We start from the raw sequence: 15,836 nt of genomic DNA on the forward strand, positions 1-15,836 counted from the left end.
AGCAGTACAAAAATTAACAATTTGGTAAATCATGCATGTCAACAAATAACCTCAAATGTAGTGTTTACATGAAATTGCAACCTGGAACTATCACAGGTCTCAACTCTTTAAATCACAAATGTATATCATGGTCATCCTTGACAAGTTTGCTACCATGTACCCCTCCAGTGGGTTTCAACCGACTTTTAGTTACAGACCTCGTGACATACCGGTAAGTCACAGACAATCATGTTTCTAAACAAAATTTCTCTTATGGAACATGAATGAGTTTGGGACACTGTGACTGCTCCTCAGCACCTCTTGAATGTTAAATTTTAATTATTTAATTTATTACTAGTTTTACTACTATTGGTGGCAGCCAATGTGTTAAAGTTAGTTTTTTTCGTTAACATGCTGAAAGAAGCGCACTTTGAAAAAAAAAAGTTTGAATAAATAGTCTTTACAAGGTATACAGTTACTATATTTTAATGTAAAGTTTTAGAGACAAGATGAAACAGCTATGTTTGAAAAAAAACAACAACTTGGAATTCATTAGTCTTTAATCCAGGTGTAACAGACAGGGATAAGGTTTTCTGAATCTTGGATCATCACTTGATTGGCTTGATTTTGTCACATACGAAGACTGGTTAATCTGTCCAGAGATTTAGCATCTATGTAATATATGCTGTAGAAACTCGTATTATCTGTATTGTAGCTTTGTAATACTTTGGAAAAAGTCATTCCAATGAATATAGATATGTGTACACACACACACATATAAAGTATATTAATGTATTTAATGATTTAGTCATTATTTTAGTAGAATTCCAGTTTGACTACTACATTTCTCATGCCTCCTGGTCTGGGGCTAGTACATCAAAAATATTTTTAAACCCCTGACTACCACATGCCTTTTGACAAATAAAAGCCTAACAAGATATGGGTATTGAATTGTTCATATAACATTTATTATGTGCTTTATACATCAAACATAAAATAATACAAGACAATCAGTCAGAAATAAATTGAAATAAGTAGTATTATTGTAGTATGACCTGCAGTATTATTGGGAATGGCAATAAAGTTATATTTTAAAAAGTTTATAGAACCAGAAACGAACTTGAAAATTGTGTATATCAAACAAACAACAACTATCTATCACATCAAAAACAATTTAGGATAACAAAAATGATTCCTAGCTTTTGTGATTTGCACAAATGATGTAAAGAAATCTTCTCTGACATGTAGTTATCTTGTTTTGTTCAACTGTTTAGAAGCTACATAAAGTTGACATATACTTTCAAGCTATATTCAGGTTACTACAAAAAGGAAAACGTTCTTCTTCTGGAACTATTATTACCACCACAAAACAGGAGTCCACATCATTGTCCCAGGAGCAGAACCTGTCAGCATCCTCATAGACATATCTGTACCATCAGGTCTATAATAACGTTGAGGTGGGTAAACAACTGGACTCTGGATCTGTGGGGATTCTGTGATAGCAATAAAAACAATATCAAAGAAAAACTTCACCATGTTTATGAAATACATGTTCAAACATATAAAGGAATAATATTTACAGTCTTTGCTGTGTATCTAAAATAATCATTTAAAAAAATGCTATAAATTTCTAACTAAATAAAAGTGACAGTTCACCCAATCTTAAATTTAAACTTATGAATGGTTAATTATGATTGGGAGTATATACAAAATTATAAAGGTCCTTAATGTAATAGATACAAAAATACTTGACATAAAGGAGCTATAATAAATGTTTAGTAAATTAAAAAATATAAAAATAAATTCAATACTTCATCTTCCAACTCAATGTTGAAGAATTCTGTTTTGAACAAACTGTAATATTAGAGTTTTTTCTGCATTTCAAGAATAAATAACACAGTAAGATTTTATTAAATAGTATTAGTTGTAACCAGTTTATTACTGGTTTTGACTGAATTTTAGAATGCAGTTACTTCACATTTAAATAGACTGCTTGGGCATTTCAATGTTTTGATACATTGAAGGGTAATTAGTACTAACTAATTATCTTTAATTAATTCAAGCTTTTAAAATAACACTTTTAACCTTCGTCAGTTTTAGATAAATTTGAAAATTCATCAAAATGTACAAGTTTTTTTTTATTCTCAGAGTTTTTTGTCTAAACCAGTATTTTTTTTTAACTGATCACTTTCCCATAGAAGTGCAATTCAGAAATGTAAAAACAGTAGAAAATGAAACCTTTCAAATAGTGTTTCTGAAATTAAGGATATAACAGTTTAATTACACGATGCAATCATAATCAACAATACTATTAGCCACTGGAAGTAGCTAATAATACAGTGTAAGGTTTTAACATTACTATAAATCTGTACTGTAAATTAAATATTTTACAATTTTTTGTTACTGAAGTTTTCATGAGTAGATTTGTAAAAATACAAGATTACTGTCATCTTACTAATCAACTGATCATCTGCTGAAAATTACAAAGTTGTGTAGATGAATGATGTTTAGTAGATAAGTTATTAGTATCTTACTTGTATGTTTACCCTTGATGTGATTAATATTTTCTTATCCTAAAAACTATTTCAGAATCACCTATGTTCAACAATCTGCCTTCTGTTAGTTTCTTAAAACAGATGATCAATTTTCACTCCAACTATTATCTGTTAACTCCAGAAGTTTCTATATTGCACTAACTTATGTCTTCACAGATTAAACATTAAGAATGTTTGAAATATGATTCTTCTAGTGCTTCACTGTAGTAACATCTGCAATTGGTTGACAATATATGATACGTGCTGAAATGATATTTTTCAGTGAATAGAATTTACTTTAAACTAAAAATAAAATCAGTTGGATATAACCAATCATTCTATCACAATGAAAGAAGCTACAGCTGGGTGCATTACTTTACTAAACCAGGATGATGTGTTCTGACATCTAGACAGATCTGGTAACAACCATAGATGTATTACTAACAGAATTGTGAGGTTACATGAATTTACCTTCATTAATTCATCACTTAAAAAAGTTAAATAACTTACGATAAGATTCTAATTTGTGAATCTAAATGGTACAATAATTTACCGGTCACAAGATAAATGCTCCCCACATGGCCCTGATGTAAAGAGAAAGTTTTAGAATGTAACAATTGGTTGAATAAAAACATACATAGAATAAATATGAACTAATCCAGTAGTTATGAGAAACTTACCATAAGCAGAGAGATAAGGATAATATGGTGCTTGTTGGTAAGGGTATGGCTGAATGTAAGTAACAGGACTATCTCCTAAAAATATATTTACAAAATATTCAGAATTTAGAGGAAGTTTCACCTCAGTTAAACTCACATGTATTTGATATATTAACCAAAAGACATGAACAAAAATTAATGAAATATATTTACATTAGCCCTAACATAATGGTTTCAGTAAAAATAATGAAAAGCAAATAACTTTTGTTTTATCAAAATATTGGACTTTCAAAGAATAAAGCCTTTTTTTTTTCTTACAGTTTACGTTACATACTACAAGAAAACTTTATTTTGTTTCCTTTGAAAACAGTTCACACTTAAGATCTGTATGGCCACAAAATGGATATTAGGGTGGATTTATTTTGAAATTTTTCCATCTGCATCTGATTGTTTGTTTTAAATAGAGCAAACCAAGCTATAAAAAAGTGTAGGTCTCATTAAACATCAGGCTATTACATTACAATATATTACAATGACATAAGTCAATGATTTTTTAAATCTTTTGTAGATATTACTATTTCCATGTATTGCTGAATGCATTATTTTTTTCCATTTTTAGAGTCAACCAATAAGCTAGTTTAGAACTAAAAATAACAAACTTTCTGGTTTGTACATGAATAATGAATATATTACAATCAATCTTTGGAAGGTTTATACAGAGTTTACATAGTAAGATCTATTAACAGGGAAGCATATACACACACACACAAACATACTGAAAACCCACATTAAGACGAAACATATAAGATCTGTACAAGTACACATACCAGCATAGCCGGGAAGATAACCAGGTGAGTATGGTAAATAAGGAGGTGGCTGTCCACAGGCTCTGGGCTGCACCTATATCACAGTATTATTTTAAACAAATTATAACATCTACAAACATTTACTGTGTACACAATAGGAGGTGACTGTCCACAGGTTGTGGGCTGTACCCATATCACAGTATCATTTTAAACAAATTATAATGTCTACAAACATTTACTGTGTACCCAATATACTTTAAACCATCTGTATAACAGCATTATGAATAAGTCATCAATATTTATTTTAATTACTATTTAATTAAATACTTACCTAAATTCTATCTTCATAGTAAAATCAAATTAAAAGGAAAAATACATAAAAAAAAAATGCCAGGCTCTTCCACTTAACAATAGAATAATGAGTAATTTGCATATGGAAGTAATGAGCCTTACCACTTCAGTTAATTTGTTTGTTTATTTGTATATTTTTTATTTTACGCAAAGCTACATGAGGGCTATCTGAACTAGCCATCCCTAATTTTGCAGTGGGAGACTAGAGAAAAGGCAGCTAGTCAACACAACCCACCACCAACTCTTGGACTGCTATTTTACCAAAGAATAGTGGGAATTGATTATCACATAGTAATGCCTCTATGGATGAAAAGACAAGCATGTTTTGTGGGATGGGGATTCGAACCCTCGAGCCTCAAATTGTGAGTTGAGCACCCTAATCACATGGCCATGCCAGGCCAACTTAAGTTAAACTGAATTAGACTATTTTGTAATAAACAGTGCTTTAAAATTTTGATTTGTATATTTAATTCTCAATGGACAAAGATAAGATTAATTTTTAGAATAAAGTTTCACTCATTGACTTTACTAGGCATCCAGTAAAACCATTCTGTACACATTCTCCACACAAAGGCAAGAATACATTAACAAAATATTCATTTTTAAATAGTCAATATAAATTTTTGTTTGCATTGAGATACATAAGAGTGAAGAGAAAGATGGTTCTTTCAAAACATTAATAGAATAATAACACATACCTGCCAGACTGATAAACATAAAACAACTTAGCAGAAATCAGTTCCAGCATACTTTGATAGATACAATCTCCAGTCAAATGAAATCACTCAAAAATACAGAATATTTATGGAAGAATAAACCAATAAAATCAAGAGAATGAAAACTAGAATACAACTGTAAATATATTCTGGAAATAAAGAAAGAGTTTAGTCACTTGAACCTTGAAAGATTCACATGCTTATAACTAGATGTACTTCTGCAATGTCCCCCAGAAAGTGTTCTGTTTCAAGAGTAAATAAATCCACAATAAAGAGTAACAAATATTTTTATTTCTTGCTTTTGAAGTTCATATGTCATGCTGAGTTGTAGCCTAAAGAATGCATAATTATTTTCATGATTCATGGCATGCACGTTTTACTGACATCACGACAGTACAAATTGCAACGTTAACCATTCTAAGCATTTTAATGTCTACTGACAGACAACACACTACTGTATAGTGGTGTGAATGGTTGAAACAGGTGATCCCTCCAAACAACCTTTGGCCCCTTTTTGGGAAAACTAATAATGAAAACTACATATATTTGTGAAAAACAGCAATATAAATACAAACCTTTGACCCTGTTTTTGCATTGCACAATTGAACCTATATTATTATTATTATATTGTAATTCAACTACACAGTATATATGTATATAGAGGGAGATTTCCAAAATTATTAAGACTGCTTATCAATACTTTAATAAAAATACAAATATTTTGATTCACAACAAACCTTACAGTACTAAAAATACAAAAACAATTACATGATACACAATGATTTAGCATTTTTATTTATAGATTAACAGCCTAGAAAGTCAATGAAAACACACACCCAATACTTACACCAAACATCCTTACTTGCTCCAAAGCTAGCTGCCAGGCCCTGCATAGTTAAAAAACAGCTTTATAGTTCTTATCAAGGCTCAATCTTAATGCATAAAACATGCAGTAAAGTGTAACTTCTATACATCTATTTTCTAAAATATTAACATAAGCTATACTTCAAACACTGTGCAATCAAACTTTCAAAACATTGGCAATAATTAAAATATTTTCTAATATTAGCTGTATAATGAATTCCATATTATTAACAAAAATCAGATGTAAAATCAATAAATGACACTGAAATCAGGTAAGCATGTTTGGAATATCACTTGCAATTTTAAGTATGTTGATATTAATCTCCTCTGATTTCATTTGAACTTATAAGACATAAAAGATATTTTTTTTCTCACCTCATATCATCTAGTGATTCTCCACAGAATATCCATGTTTTTCCTGAAGAAGCAGCTACAGAGAACAGATTCTGAACTCCTAAACCCTCAGGGGGCTGTACACCTTCAACCTGGCAAATACAATAGAAATATTGGTTCGTAATATATATGATAAACTTTGGTAGTTCATGTACATTGTGTACAATCATCTGTGTCCTAGTAGACAGATTTCTAAACATACAATACATTTAGAAAACTAAATGACTCTTCTATGTACATCTTTCTTTCCTGCTCAACATCTTATTTTGTAGTTGTTTTCTATGGTTATGCACTTTGGAACTTCTAGTTATTCATTTTTAATGTACTATTTTAGTATTATTGATCATGCTTTCAATAAATGGGGTCAATACACCTTCTCAGATTTGTTAATATAGTAGAGGTTGGTTTATTGCACATTTCTGTAAATAAAATGTTTTATTTTGCATTATAAAAAAATAATGAATTACCATATGACTGAGTCATGAAATATATGAGCATGTAGGATCTTAGGTGGCACATAATAAGTTTATTTCTTTGTTTTTATATAAAGCTACGCAGTGAACTATCTGAAGTGTGTTTGACTTAGGGATCAAACCCACATAAGATAATTTAAATCATACACAAGTAGTGATGTCATGGTTCATTTATTAGAAAGTCTTTAGTAAATGCTACTTTAAAAAATATGCAAGATGCACAAAGCAATTATCACTGATTTCTTCTACAAGAAAAAAAATATGCTATAAATGGAAATGGAAGCTCATAAAAGTAAATAATATTTCAAACAAGAAATAAGACTTGTTATAATTTTATTACCTGTTCCTCCTGTATACTTGAATTAATTTATGTTTCAAACTCTGTGAACATGAAATAACATAAATAAAATAATTCTAATTTTCAATATGAAAATAACACACGATTTAGAGCTTTGATGCTGTAATTATGTGTATGCTAATGACAACACAAAATATACAAGCCAAGCTGTATGCAAAGCAAACATATTTCTAAGAACACATGAGTGAAAGCAGAGGAGAGTATGTTACAACATGTTAACCACACCACATCTAGTGCAGATGAGGACCCTCACCAATAACAGGGCTCATCAGGCTGACTGGGATAGAACAGATATTGTAGTGGCTTAGTGCTATATACATCATCAATTTGTAGTTAAGAGACATGTTTCAAGTGTTACTTGCACCTGATCACTCATATCAGTGAAAATGACTTTTTCATAAAGCTATAATGTCCAAAACAAACCCATCCTTCTTGCTGCTTAATAAATTATAGCATTAAACTATTAAAACACTTATGCAAAGGTGTTGTGAAGACTGTCTCACACTGTCTACAGCAAAATGTCAATAAAACCTTTTGCCTTTGTATATTGTACATTTTGTTGTAAAAAATTTCTAGAAAATTACTTAAATGCTTATTCTTTGAAGCTCCAAACTTCTCAGAAACAAGCTGGAAAGAGAAATTTTCCCTGGATCCCTCTAAAGCAATGGTCTTTGGTACTCTCAGTTTTTACAGTGCTAATCAGTTATGTCAGATTTCTAAACAATAACAAAATTAACTAGCTGTAGCTATCAACCATTTTGAAGAGAAATATTTTGATCTCTGTGAGCTGTTTCTTTTATACTATCTTGGGTAATGTAATGCAATACTGAGAGATTCATTACCCATCTGTAATTTTCAACATAAACCTACAAATTACTTCTGAAAAAAAAGGAGACAAATCAACGATAAATACAGTTGTTTGTTAATATAAAACAATCAAATTTCTAGATTCCACCTTCCTCTCCAAACCTGTAATTCTGTCTGGCATTAGCCTTTAGTTCTGTGCAATATACCTTGACAGGCAAGTTCAGTCCATGTATTGTTTTAACAGCTATTTTCCTCCAGCCAGCTTGGCATTTTTATTTGAATGATTAAAAGAAAGTTTGAAAATTAAACTAGTTTGTTACAAGTAAGATTGCAAAACAATCTAGCATACAGAAACTCAGGAAGCAATGATGTAGTGTGATTAAATATCTTTACTATAGCCTGTCTTCTTTGCTATTCTTGTGTTTTCTATTAAACCAAAACATACAAAATAAAGCAAAAATTAATGCACATGAAGTTTAAGAAAAATTACGATTTTTGAAGTACACAATTGAAAAATATAAACTGTATTACCATAAGGAGCATGTAATGTATGTGGTAGTAGGTAGGATTACTTCAGTGGTCTCTAAAAATGTAGTTGAGATATACAGTGCAACCGTTTGCTTACACAGCTGAGCTACAAGTCTCTAAATTTAGCTGCAACTTTACTTTTTTAACAAATGAAAAAACTTCCTTACAAGATAACATATGCCAAAATTAAAAATTTATATTAACTATTATATGTTAGTATTTAAACCACATTTTTTTTCTTTCATAAATAAATAAACATGTCATTGTTCCTCTTTGTGGTACTTTTTACAACACAATTTCAAAAATGTGATATTTTTCATATTCTACCATCAACTGTTTTATAACAATAACTTACAAAGGTTTAAACATATCATGACTTACAACAATCAAAACACAACAAAATTATGTTTACTTCTTAACTCATTCCGCACAACATTAAGAATTACCTTTTACTATTGTGGCCCAACAAAACTCTCTTATATTTTCTCCTTGATAGAGCACTCAACAGTGTATACTTCAACAATAATGTGTAATGGTTATGTATAGTATATAAAAAAGCTACTAACCTGTGAGCCTGATTTTATGGCTAAACATTCCATGGTAATGTGGATGATATCATCTGCATTGGGGCTGTGTTCATTTTCATAATATTTCAGCTGTCCATCTCGATAAAATTCAACCCAACTCCATTTCCATTTATTCAGAATAGATGCTAATACAATGAGTGAAACACAAAATTCCTTTATAATACTTAAACTTTAAATAAAAACTGAAAAATATATTTTGAGAACAGTAGGATTGGCTCAATATAACTAATCTCAGAACAAAATGGTTAATTAATGTTCATATTCTTCAGATTTAAAAAAAAGCTTAATTTTCATGTCCAGCAATTCAGATCTATCCTTCTACCTCACCTGTTACTTTTTCCATCATTGGGCAGATCGGAGACATACACTTTCTAATAGACTATGATGAAAACAAAGTTGTATTCATATCATGTTTATAAGGAATTTAAAGATTTATTTTGTTCAAGAGGTAAATCATGAGCTAAACAAATTATATGTATTAGTATTAATTTGATATGTTTGTTTACATAATAAATAACTCAATTACATTGGAATCTATGAAAGTTAAACCAATGCCTGAATGATAAAAATACTACAAAGCAATGAATGACACATTTACCTCTACCATGCTTGGGTGTTCCATTTGAATTTATCTGTTGTATTGTTTGTTTTATTGCATTTGAAAAAAAAAATGGATGAAATAGTTTGAAACTTTAGAGGAAATTTCTACAAATTATGTAGTTTCTGCAAATAAAATATCTTATTTATTTATGTAATATTTATATGAATTCACAGCTTTGAAACTTCAAAAAGAAATGATTATTTTGTTTTAAGATACAATTAAAAATGCTGACCTATGTTTGAAATTTTAATTACTGACTTTGATGTCTTCTTACATTCTTTTAAAACTTTCCCATAAAGTTTTTATTTTGTAAGACTGTAAATTTCACTTTTGTTTTGATTCAAAAAGTACTGCACACATTTTCTTTGTGTTTATGATCAATAGCATACAATCAAAATAAACTTTTCACCGTAATAAAATTATAAGCAGAATGACTTTTTTTAAATTTTTAATCAGAAGGTTACATTTAATATATGAAATAAGTTTTAAACCCATTTTATAATTGTTTTCATATTTTTTTTACTTTTTGTGATGATTTTCTTTCCCACTCAAACAGTAACTTAGGCCAATAAAGCTTAATGTAAACAAGGCCTAAAACAAAAGTATTTTCAGCAAAATAAAAACTTGATACAAGGTTGGAAATAAAGTGCATTTGCATTTAGGACTGGTTATAAAAAGCATTTCTTCACACAAAGAGTCATAGGTGTTTGGAACTAGCTACCTAGGATCCTTCAATAAACAGCTTAATAAGATTCTTAGATCAACAACCAAATGTGTAAAATGGGCTGAATGGCCTCCTCTCATTTGTTACCTTTCTTATGTTATTATTTGGCAGTCTTAATTCTGTCCATAACTGAGGTAATCCTTTGCTTTTTTGAACTTCACTGAACTGGCTAGCAACTCCCCAGTACTTGAAGATAATCCTGCTTGCTCAGTACTTCTCTTCCCATACTTCTCCCTCGCATGTTTCTGTCATTATTTTTCTGGATTTCAACATTGGATTCAGCACAAAAGTTTTGTTTTCTGAAGAGTTTCTTGATGATTTTCACCAATTTTCTGGTTACTTAGAACCTTTATTTTGAAATTTATTGTACTGGACATTACATATACAAGTCAGAGCGACTTTTTAGCTGTATTAGGAATGTCATAATTTTGAGGTTTTGGATAAAAATTAGCATGTAGGTACATTTGTTAAGAGACTTGACCTTGATAGTAGTTCATAGCACAACATTATGTACATCAGTCTTGAATAAATTCATAGAACATAGTTTTATCAGAAAGCATGACATACTAAGTGCTTTGATTAAGAATCTCTATATATCAGATTAAATCTAACTTAGATTATTTGAATGTTGAGCCTCGTGGGTCACATTTAAATTGTTATGAATTATCATACACCAAAATAATCTTAAAATGTGAGAACAGTAAATAATTAGTTGGTGATTTTGGTTGAATGAAATACAGATAGAAGTTTTCATAATTAAATATAATTTAGGTAGGTGACTAAAGAACTCCACAACAAAAAACCCTAGATATTCAGTTTATTTTTGAGTGAATTTAATTAAGATATTTAACAACTGTAAATAAGCTTTGTACCCGTAATTGTTATGTAAAGTTTATGGCTGTCATTCTCCTTGTTAATTAACAAAGAAACTATCTCTGCCAAATCTATATTTGTTTTATTGGATTACATTGGAGCTGAAGAATGTTAGGTCGTTTCCAGGGATACCACAGTATTAACAAAACAGTGTAAATATTTATAAATATTAATAAATCATTAATTAACCATTAAAATTTTGCTCTTCTAATACAGGAAGAAAAAGCTCAAATACCAGTTCACATACATACAGTATTACAAATAAAGTAAGTCTGCAGATGCACTCTTTTTTGCAGCATGACTCTGACAAGATTTTTTTTAGTAATCAAATCAATTTTACTGATAATTAAACTCAATTTACATGGAAACATGATCTAAATGTAATCTCTAAATGAAATAAAAGCTTATTAACTAAAATACACATGTCTAGAGCTACAGATAGAAAAATAACCATTGCTCACATTGTCTCAAAAGCCATCCACTTTTAGCAATCACAGAGTTATCCATATTTATACTTTCTGTCACAGGATTTCAACCTAGAGAGATAAAAGGTATATAAGGTCTACTCTTATTAGATCTACATTTTGGGTACCACAATACATCTTGAAAGTAATGACTATTAGAATAAGTAACAAGTTCAGAATGCTGCAGAAGTAGATATATTTCACTACACTGCAAAAATAGTTAAATAAACAACAACAAAATAAGTTAAATGACTGAAATTCTAACTCAGAAGTTACTTCCTAGATGTAAGCAGTGTAAAATGCTTAAAATCTATACACCCTTGGATATTTTTAATTGTTTTGTGGCTGGGAAGCTGCAAATTCAACCTCGACTGTATTGAGAACAATATACCATCTGAGTATACTACTGTGAGTTAGTTCTGAATAACAAAAAATCTTGTATTACAGTACCAAGGTATCTATATATATATATAAAGCATAAAGAAAATTCTGTGTGTCTGTCTGTCTGTTATCTAACTCCTCCTAGGTCGTCGGTCCAATCTCAACCCAACTTTGTGGGATGATAATTTGGAATAAGGGGCATGTTAATGGTTAACCATTCCCTTCCACCCCCATTATTGCTTGCTGGAGTATATACTTTCTTTGACATAAGTTAACGTTAACTACATTTAATGTTAGGCTTAAAGTTAAATTTTAGCGGTAATTTTTTTAAACTGATAAGACATCTATCACACGGGAGTGTGCTTATAATATTTATAACCTATTATATTATTATTTATATATTGAGATTAGTGTTGAATATTTAATATAGTAGGCTAGTAAATTTAGATAGAACTTGTTACACGTTAATATTAATAGTAATACTAGTAATAGCACATTAAATATAAATTATAATCTTAACTTCATTACACATTACACTTAAAATTACAGTCAATATAATTATCACCTATGGTTAAGAATAGTCAAGCTACTAAGGGTTCTCAGTTGATAAAGTGTGATGGATGCCAGGAGAGTGTTTTATTTATAAACTCTAGGTTAAAGAGTACTCTTAGGAAGGCTAGTAGTCAGGATGTACAACTTATTTGCAGGGCATGCAGGTTAGAGAAGTTAGAGGGTTTTTTTGGGTAGAGTTGCAGAGGTGGAAAGGAAGAAATGTAAATTGCTTGAAGAGGTGATGGGGCTTAGCAAAGAACTTAAACTTCTGCACTCAAAGGGTACAGTTGGCAAACAGGATTTTAATTGAGTTAATAAAGGTAATAGGGCTAAAAGCTTGGAAGATAATGCATTTAGGGGCAAGGATGGGCTTTGGTTTAGGTTAATCAATCAGTTTCAAGCACTTGCTAGTGATGAGGGGGAGCAGATAAGGGAAATAGATGAGATCATAAAAGATGATAGTTTGAAGGATAGGGAAGTTACAGATGTAGGTGACTCTCTAGTTAGGCATGTAGATAGAGTAATATGTGGAGTAAATAAGAGCAAAAGAATACATTTATGCTATCCAGGAGTACAGGTACAGGATATAACTGATAGAACCAGAGAGACAGTTAAGGGTGCTAGTAGCAATGCAGGTTTTGTGGTACATGTTGGGGCTAATGATGTAAGAAAAGATGGATCTGAGGAACTTATTGATAAGTATAAAACATTGAGAAGGGGATTTAAGGAAAGGGGTCATAGCTTAATTTTGTCAGGGTTATTGCTAAGAATAAATTGTGGGGATGAGATACTAAGTAGGTCACTAGGATTGAATGCAAGGCTTAGATCAATATGTAGAGATGAGCAAATAGGATGGTTGGATTTGTGGTATAATTTTAATGGGAAAGTTAATCTTTTTGGAATGTATGGCTTACAATAATAATAAAAGAACACAATATTGTGTATAGCAATTAGTGAAAAATGACAGTAAACGGAACAAACTTCTAAGAGTTTGTTCCATTTACTGTCCTTTTTCACTAGGATGGCTTACACTTAAACAAGGCAGGGGCTAGCATGTTAGCAAGAGCTATTAACTGAGCTATAGTGGTAGATTTAAACTAAGATTAGACAGAGGTGAAGGCTATGATATTAGTAAAATAGAGAATATAACTGATAAGAAAACATGTACAACAGGCATAAAACATGAACATATTTTAAAATCTATGATTAATTGTTACTATTGTAATGCTAGGAGTATTAGAAATAAAATTGATGAGTTCAAAGCAGTTGTGGAAACTGAGGATTTTGATATTATGGATATCTCTGAGACTTAGTTGAATTTGAACAATTTTGATGAGAGAATTTTTTTTGAAATACCAGGCTACAGATTATTTACTAGAGATTGAGTATTGAAAAAAAGGGGAGGAGTAGCTTTATATGTGAGGAGTGAATTGCATCCTGTTGAGTTAAAGCATATTAACGAATATAGCACTGAAGTTGAGTCAGTTTGGGTTAGTGTTAGTGGATATAAAGGAAAAAGTCTTGCAATTGGGAATTGTTATAGACCACCAGGTCAAAATGTAGAAATTAATGAGAAATTGTACAATGAGGTCAGAATGGTAGCTGAAAAAGATTTTAATTTCAAGGGTATTGATTGGGAAAATTTTGAGTCTGACAGTGAGGGGGGATGGGTTTTTTGTTCAGGATATTTTTATACACTAACTGGTGATGGAACCTACAAGAGAGGAAGCTGTATTAGATTTAATATTACCATTCAATGTGGATATGATAGACAGACTTGTGGTTGGTAAATATTTAAGTACAAGCAATCATTGCATTCTTAGGTGTGGGATTTCACTACATGTAGAATTGAAAAATAGTACCCTGATTCCAAATTTCAGGAAAGCCAATTTTGATGGAATTATACATGATCTAGCTTCTGTTGTTTGGACTAAAGAGTAGGAAGGGGATCTTGAAGAGATTTGGGAAGGATTTATGGAAAAACTGATATGCATACAGAACATACATATTCCCTAAAGAAAAAAAAGGGCAACAGAGCGGAATAAGCCAGTATGGTTTAGTAAAGGTTTAAGAGATCATATTAGGAATAAACATAATAAATTCAAGAAATTAAAATGTACAGGAAATAATAAGGACTTGAAAGACTATAGGAAATCAAGAGAGCTAATTAAAAAGGGCAAAATTTGTATATGAAAGAATGTTGGCTGAGAGAGTTAAATCAAACAATAAAGAATTATTTAGGTATATGATGGATAAGCAAAATGTTAGGATGGGGATTAAGCCTCTTAAAAATGATTTAATATGAGATGGTAAACTTATAAATTATATGTTCTATTCAGTTTTTACGAAGGAAGATACAAGTAATATGCCTCAAATAGAGCACTTAATGTATGGGGAAAATATTGATGTAAAAGACATCATTTTAAGTTCTGAAATTGTAAGAGAAAAGTTGGGAAACCTAAAATTAATAAATCCCCTGGACCAGACAACTTTTATCCTAGAATTTTAAAGGAACTTAAAGATTATATTTGTGAACTGCTAGCTAATATTTTTTATAGGTCATTGAGTGGTAGAAGAGTACTAGAAGATTGGAAGTTGGCTAATGTTAGTCTAATATTTAAAGGAGGTGATAAACATTGTCCAGGCAATTATAGGCCAGTTAATCTTACATCAGTAGTTGGAAAGGTTTTGGAAAGTGTGATTAAAGATGCAATGCGGAGTCACTTAAAGCAGGTTGATATAGTGTCAAAGAGCCAGCATGGTTTCACTAAGGGAGAGTCTTGTTTATCAAATCTTCTGACATTCTTTGAGGATGTTACTGCAAGAGTTGATGAAGGAAATACTGTGTATTTGGTTTACCTTGATTTTCAGAAAGCATTTGATAAGGTGCCTCACAAAAAGACTTGTTAAAAAAATTAAAGTTATGGGGGAATGTTATTAAATTGGATAGAAACTGGCTGGAGAGTAGAAAGAAGAGAGTAGTAATAAATGGACTTAGATCTGACTGGATTACAGTTACACGTGGTGTGCCTCAGGGCTTTCTGCTGGGTTCTCTGCTGTTTGTGATTTATATTAAAGATACTGACTCTGGAATGACTAACAACATTTTGAAGTTTGCAGATGACATTAAGATTTTTGGGTGGCTAACTCTATCAAAGATGCTGCAGTATTTTCTGGGATATTTAG

The 15,836-nt window shown here is 30.7% G+C and overlaps 1 protein-coding gene across 1 annotated transcript in view; it reads right to left on the bottom strand.

The window, feature by feature from the left end:
- Positions 1-919: 919 nt before the first annotated feature.
- Positions 920-15,836, bottom strand: part of LOC106457334 (pleckstrin homology domain-containing family B member 2-like) — a 21,709-nt gene continuing 6,792 nt past the window's right edge. The window contains exons 2-8 of the mRNA XM_013916733.2: positions 11,715-11,789; positions 9,035-9,180; positions 6,285-6,394; positions 5,893-5,932; positions 4,000-4,072; positions 3,194-3,268; positions 920-1,472 (exon numbers count right to left, since the gene is read on the bottom strand). Coding sequence (XP_013772187.1) covers positions 1,336-1,472; positions 3,194-3,268; positions 4,000-4,072; positions 5,893-5,932; positions 6,285-6,394; positions 9,035-9,180; positions 11,715-11,760 — 627 coding nt within the window. The 5' untranslated portion in view covers positions 11,761-11,789 and the 3' untranslated portion in view covers positions 920-1,335. The remainder of the gene's footprint in view (positions 1,473-3,193; positions 3,269-3,999; positions 4,073-5,892; positions 5,933-6,284; positions 6,395-9,034; positions 9,181-11,714; positions 11,790-15,836) is intronic.

The sequence above is a fragment of the Limulus polyphemus genome, unplaced genomic scaffold (assembly GCF_000517525.1).
Source record: "Limulus polyphemus unplaced genomic scaffold, Limulus_polyphemus-2.1.2 Scaffold317, whole genome shotgun sequence".
Classification (NCBI taxonomy): domain Eukaryota; kingdom Metazoa; phylum Arthropoda; class Merostomata; order Xiphosura; family Limulidae; genus Limulus; species Limulus polyphemus.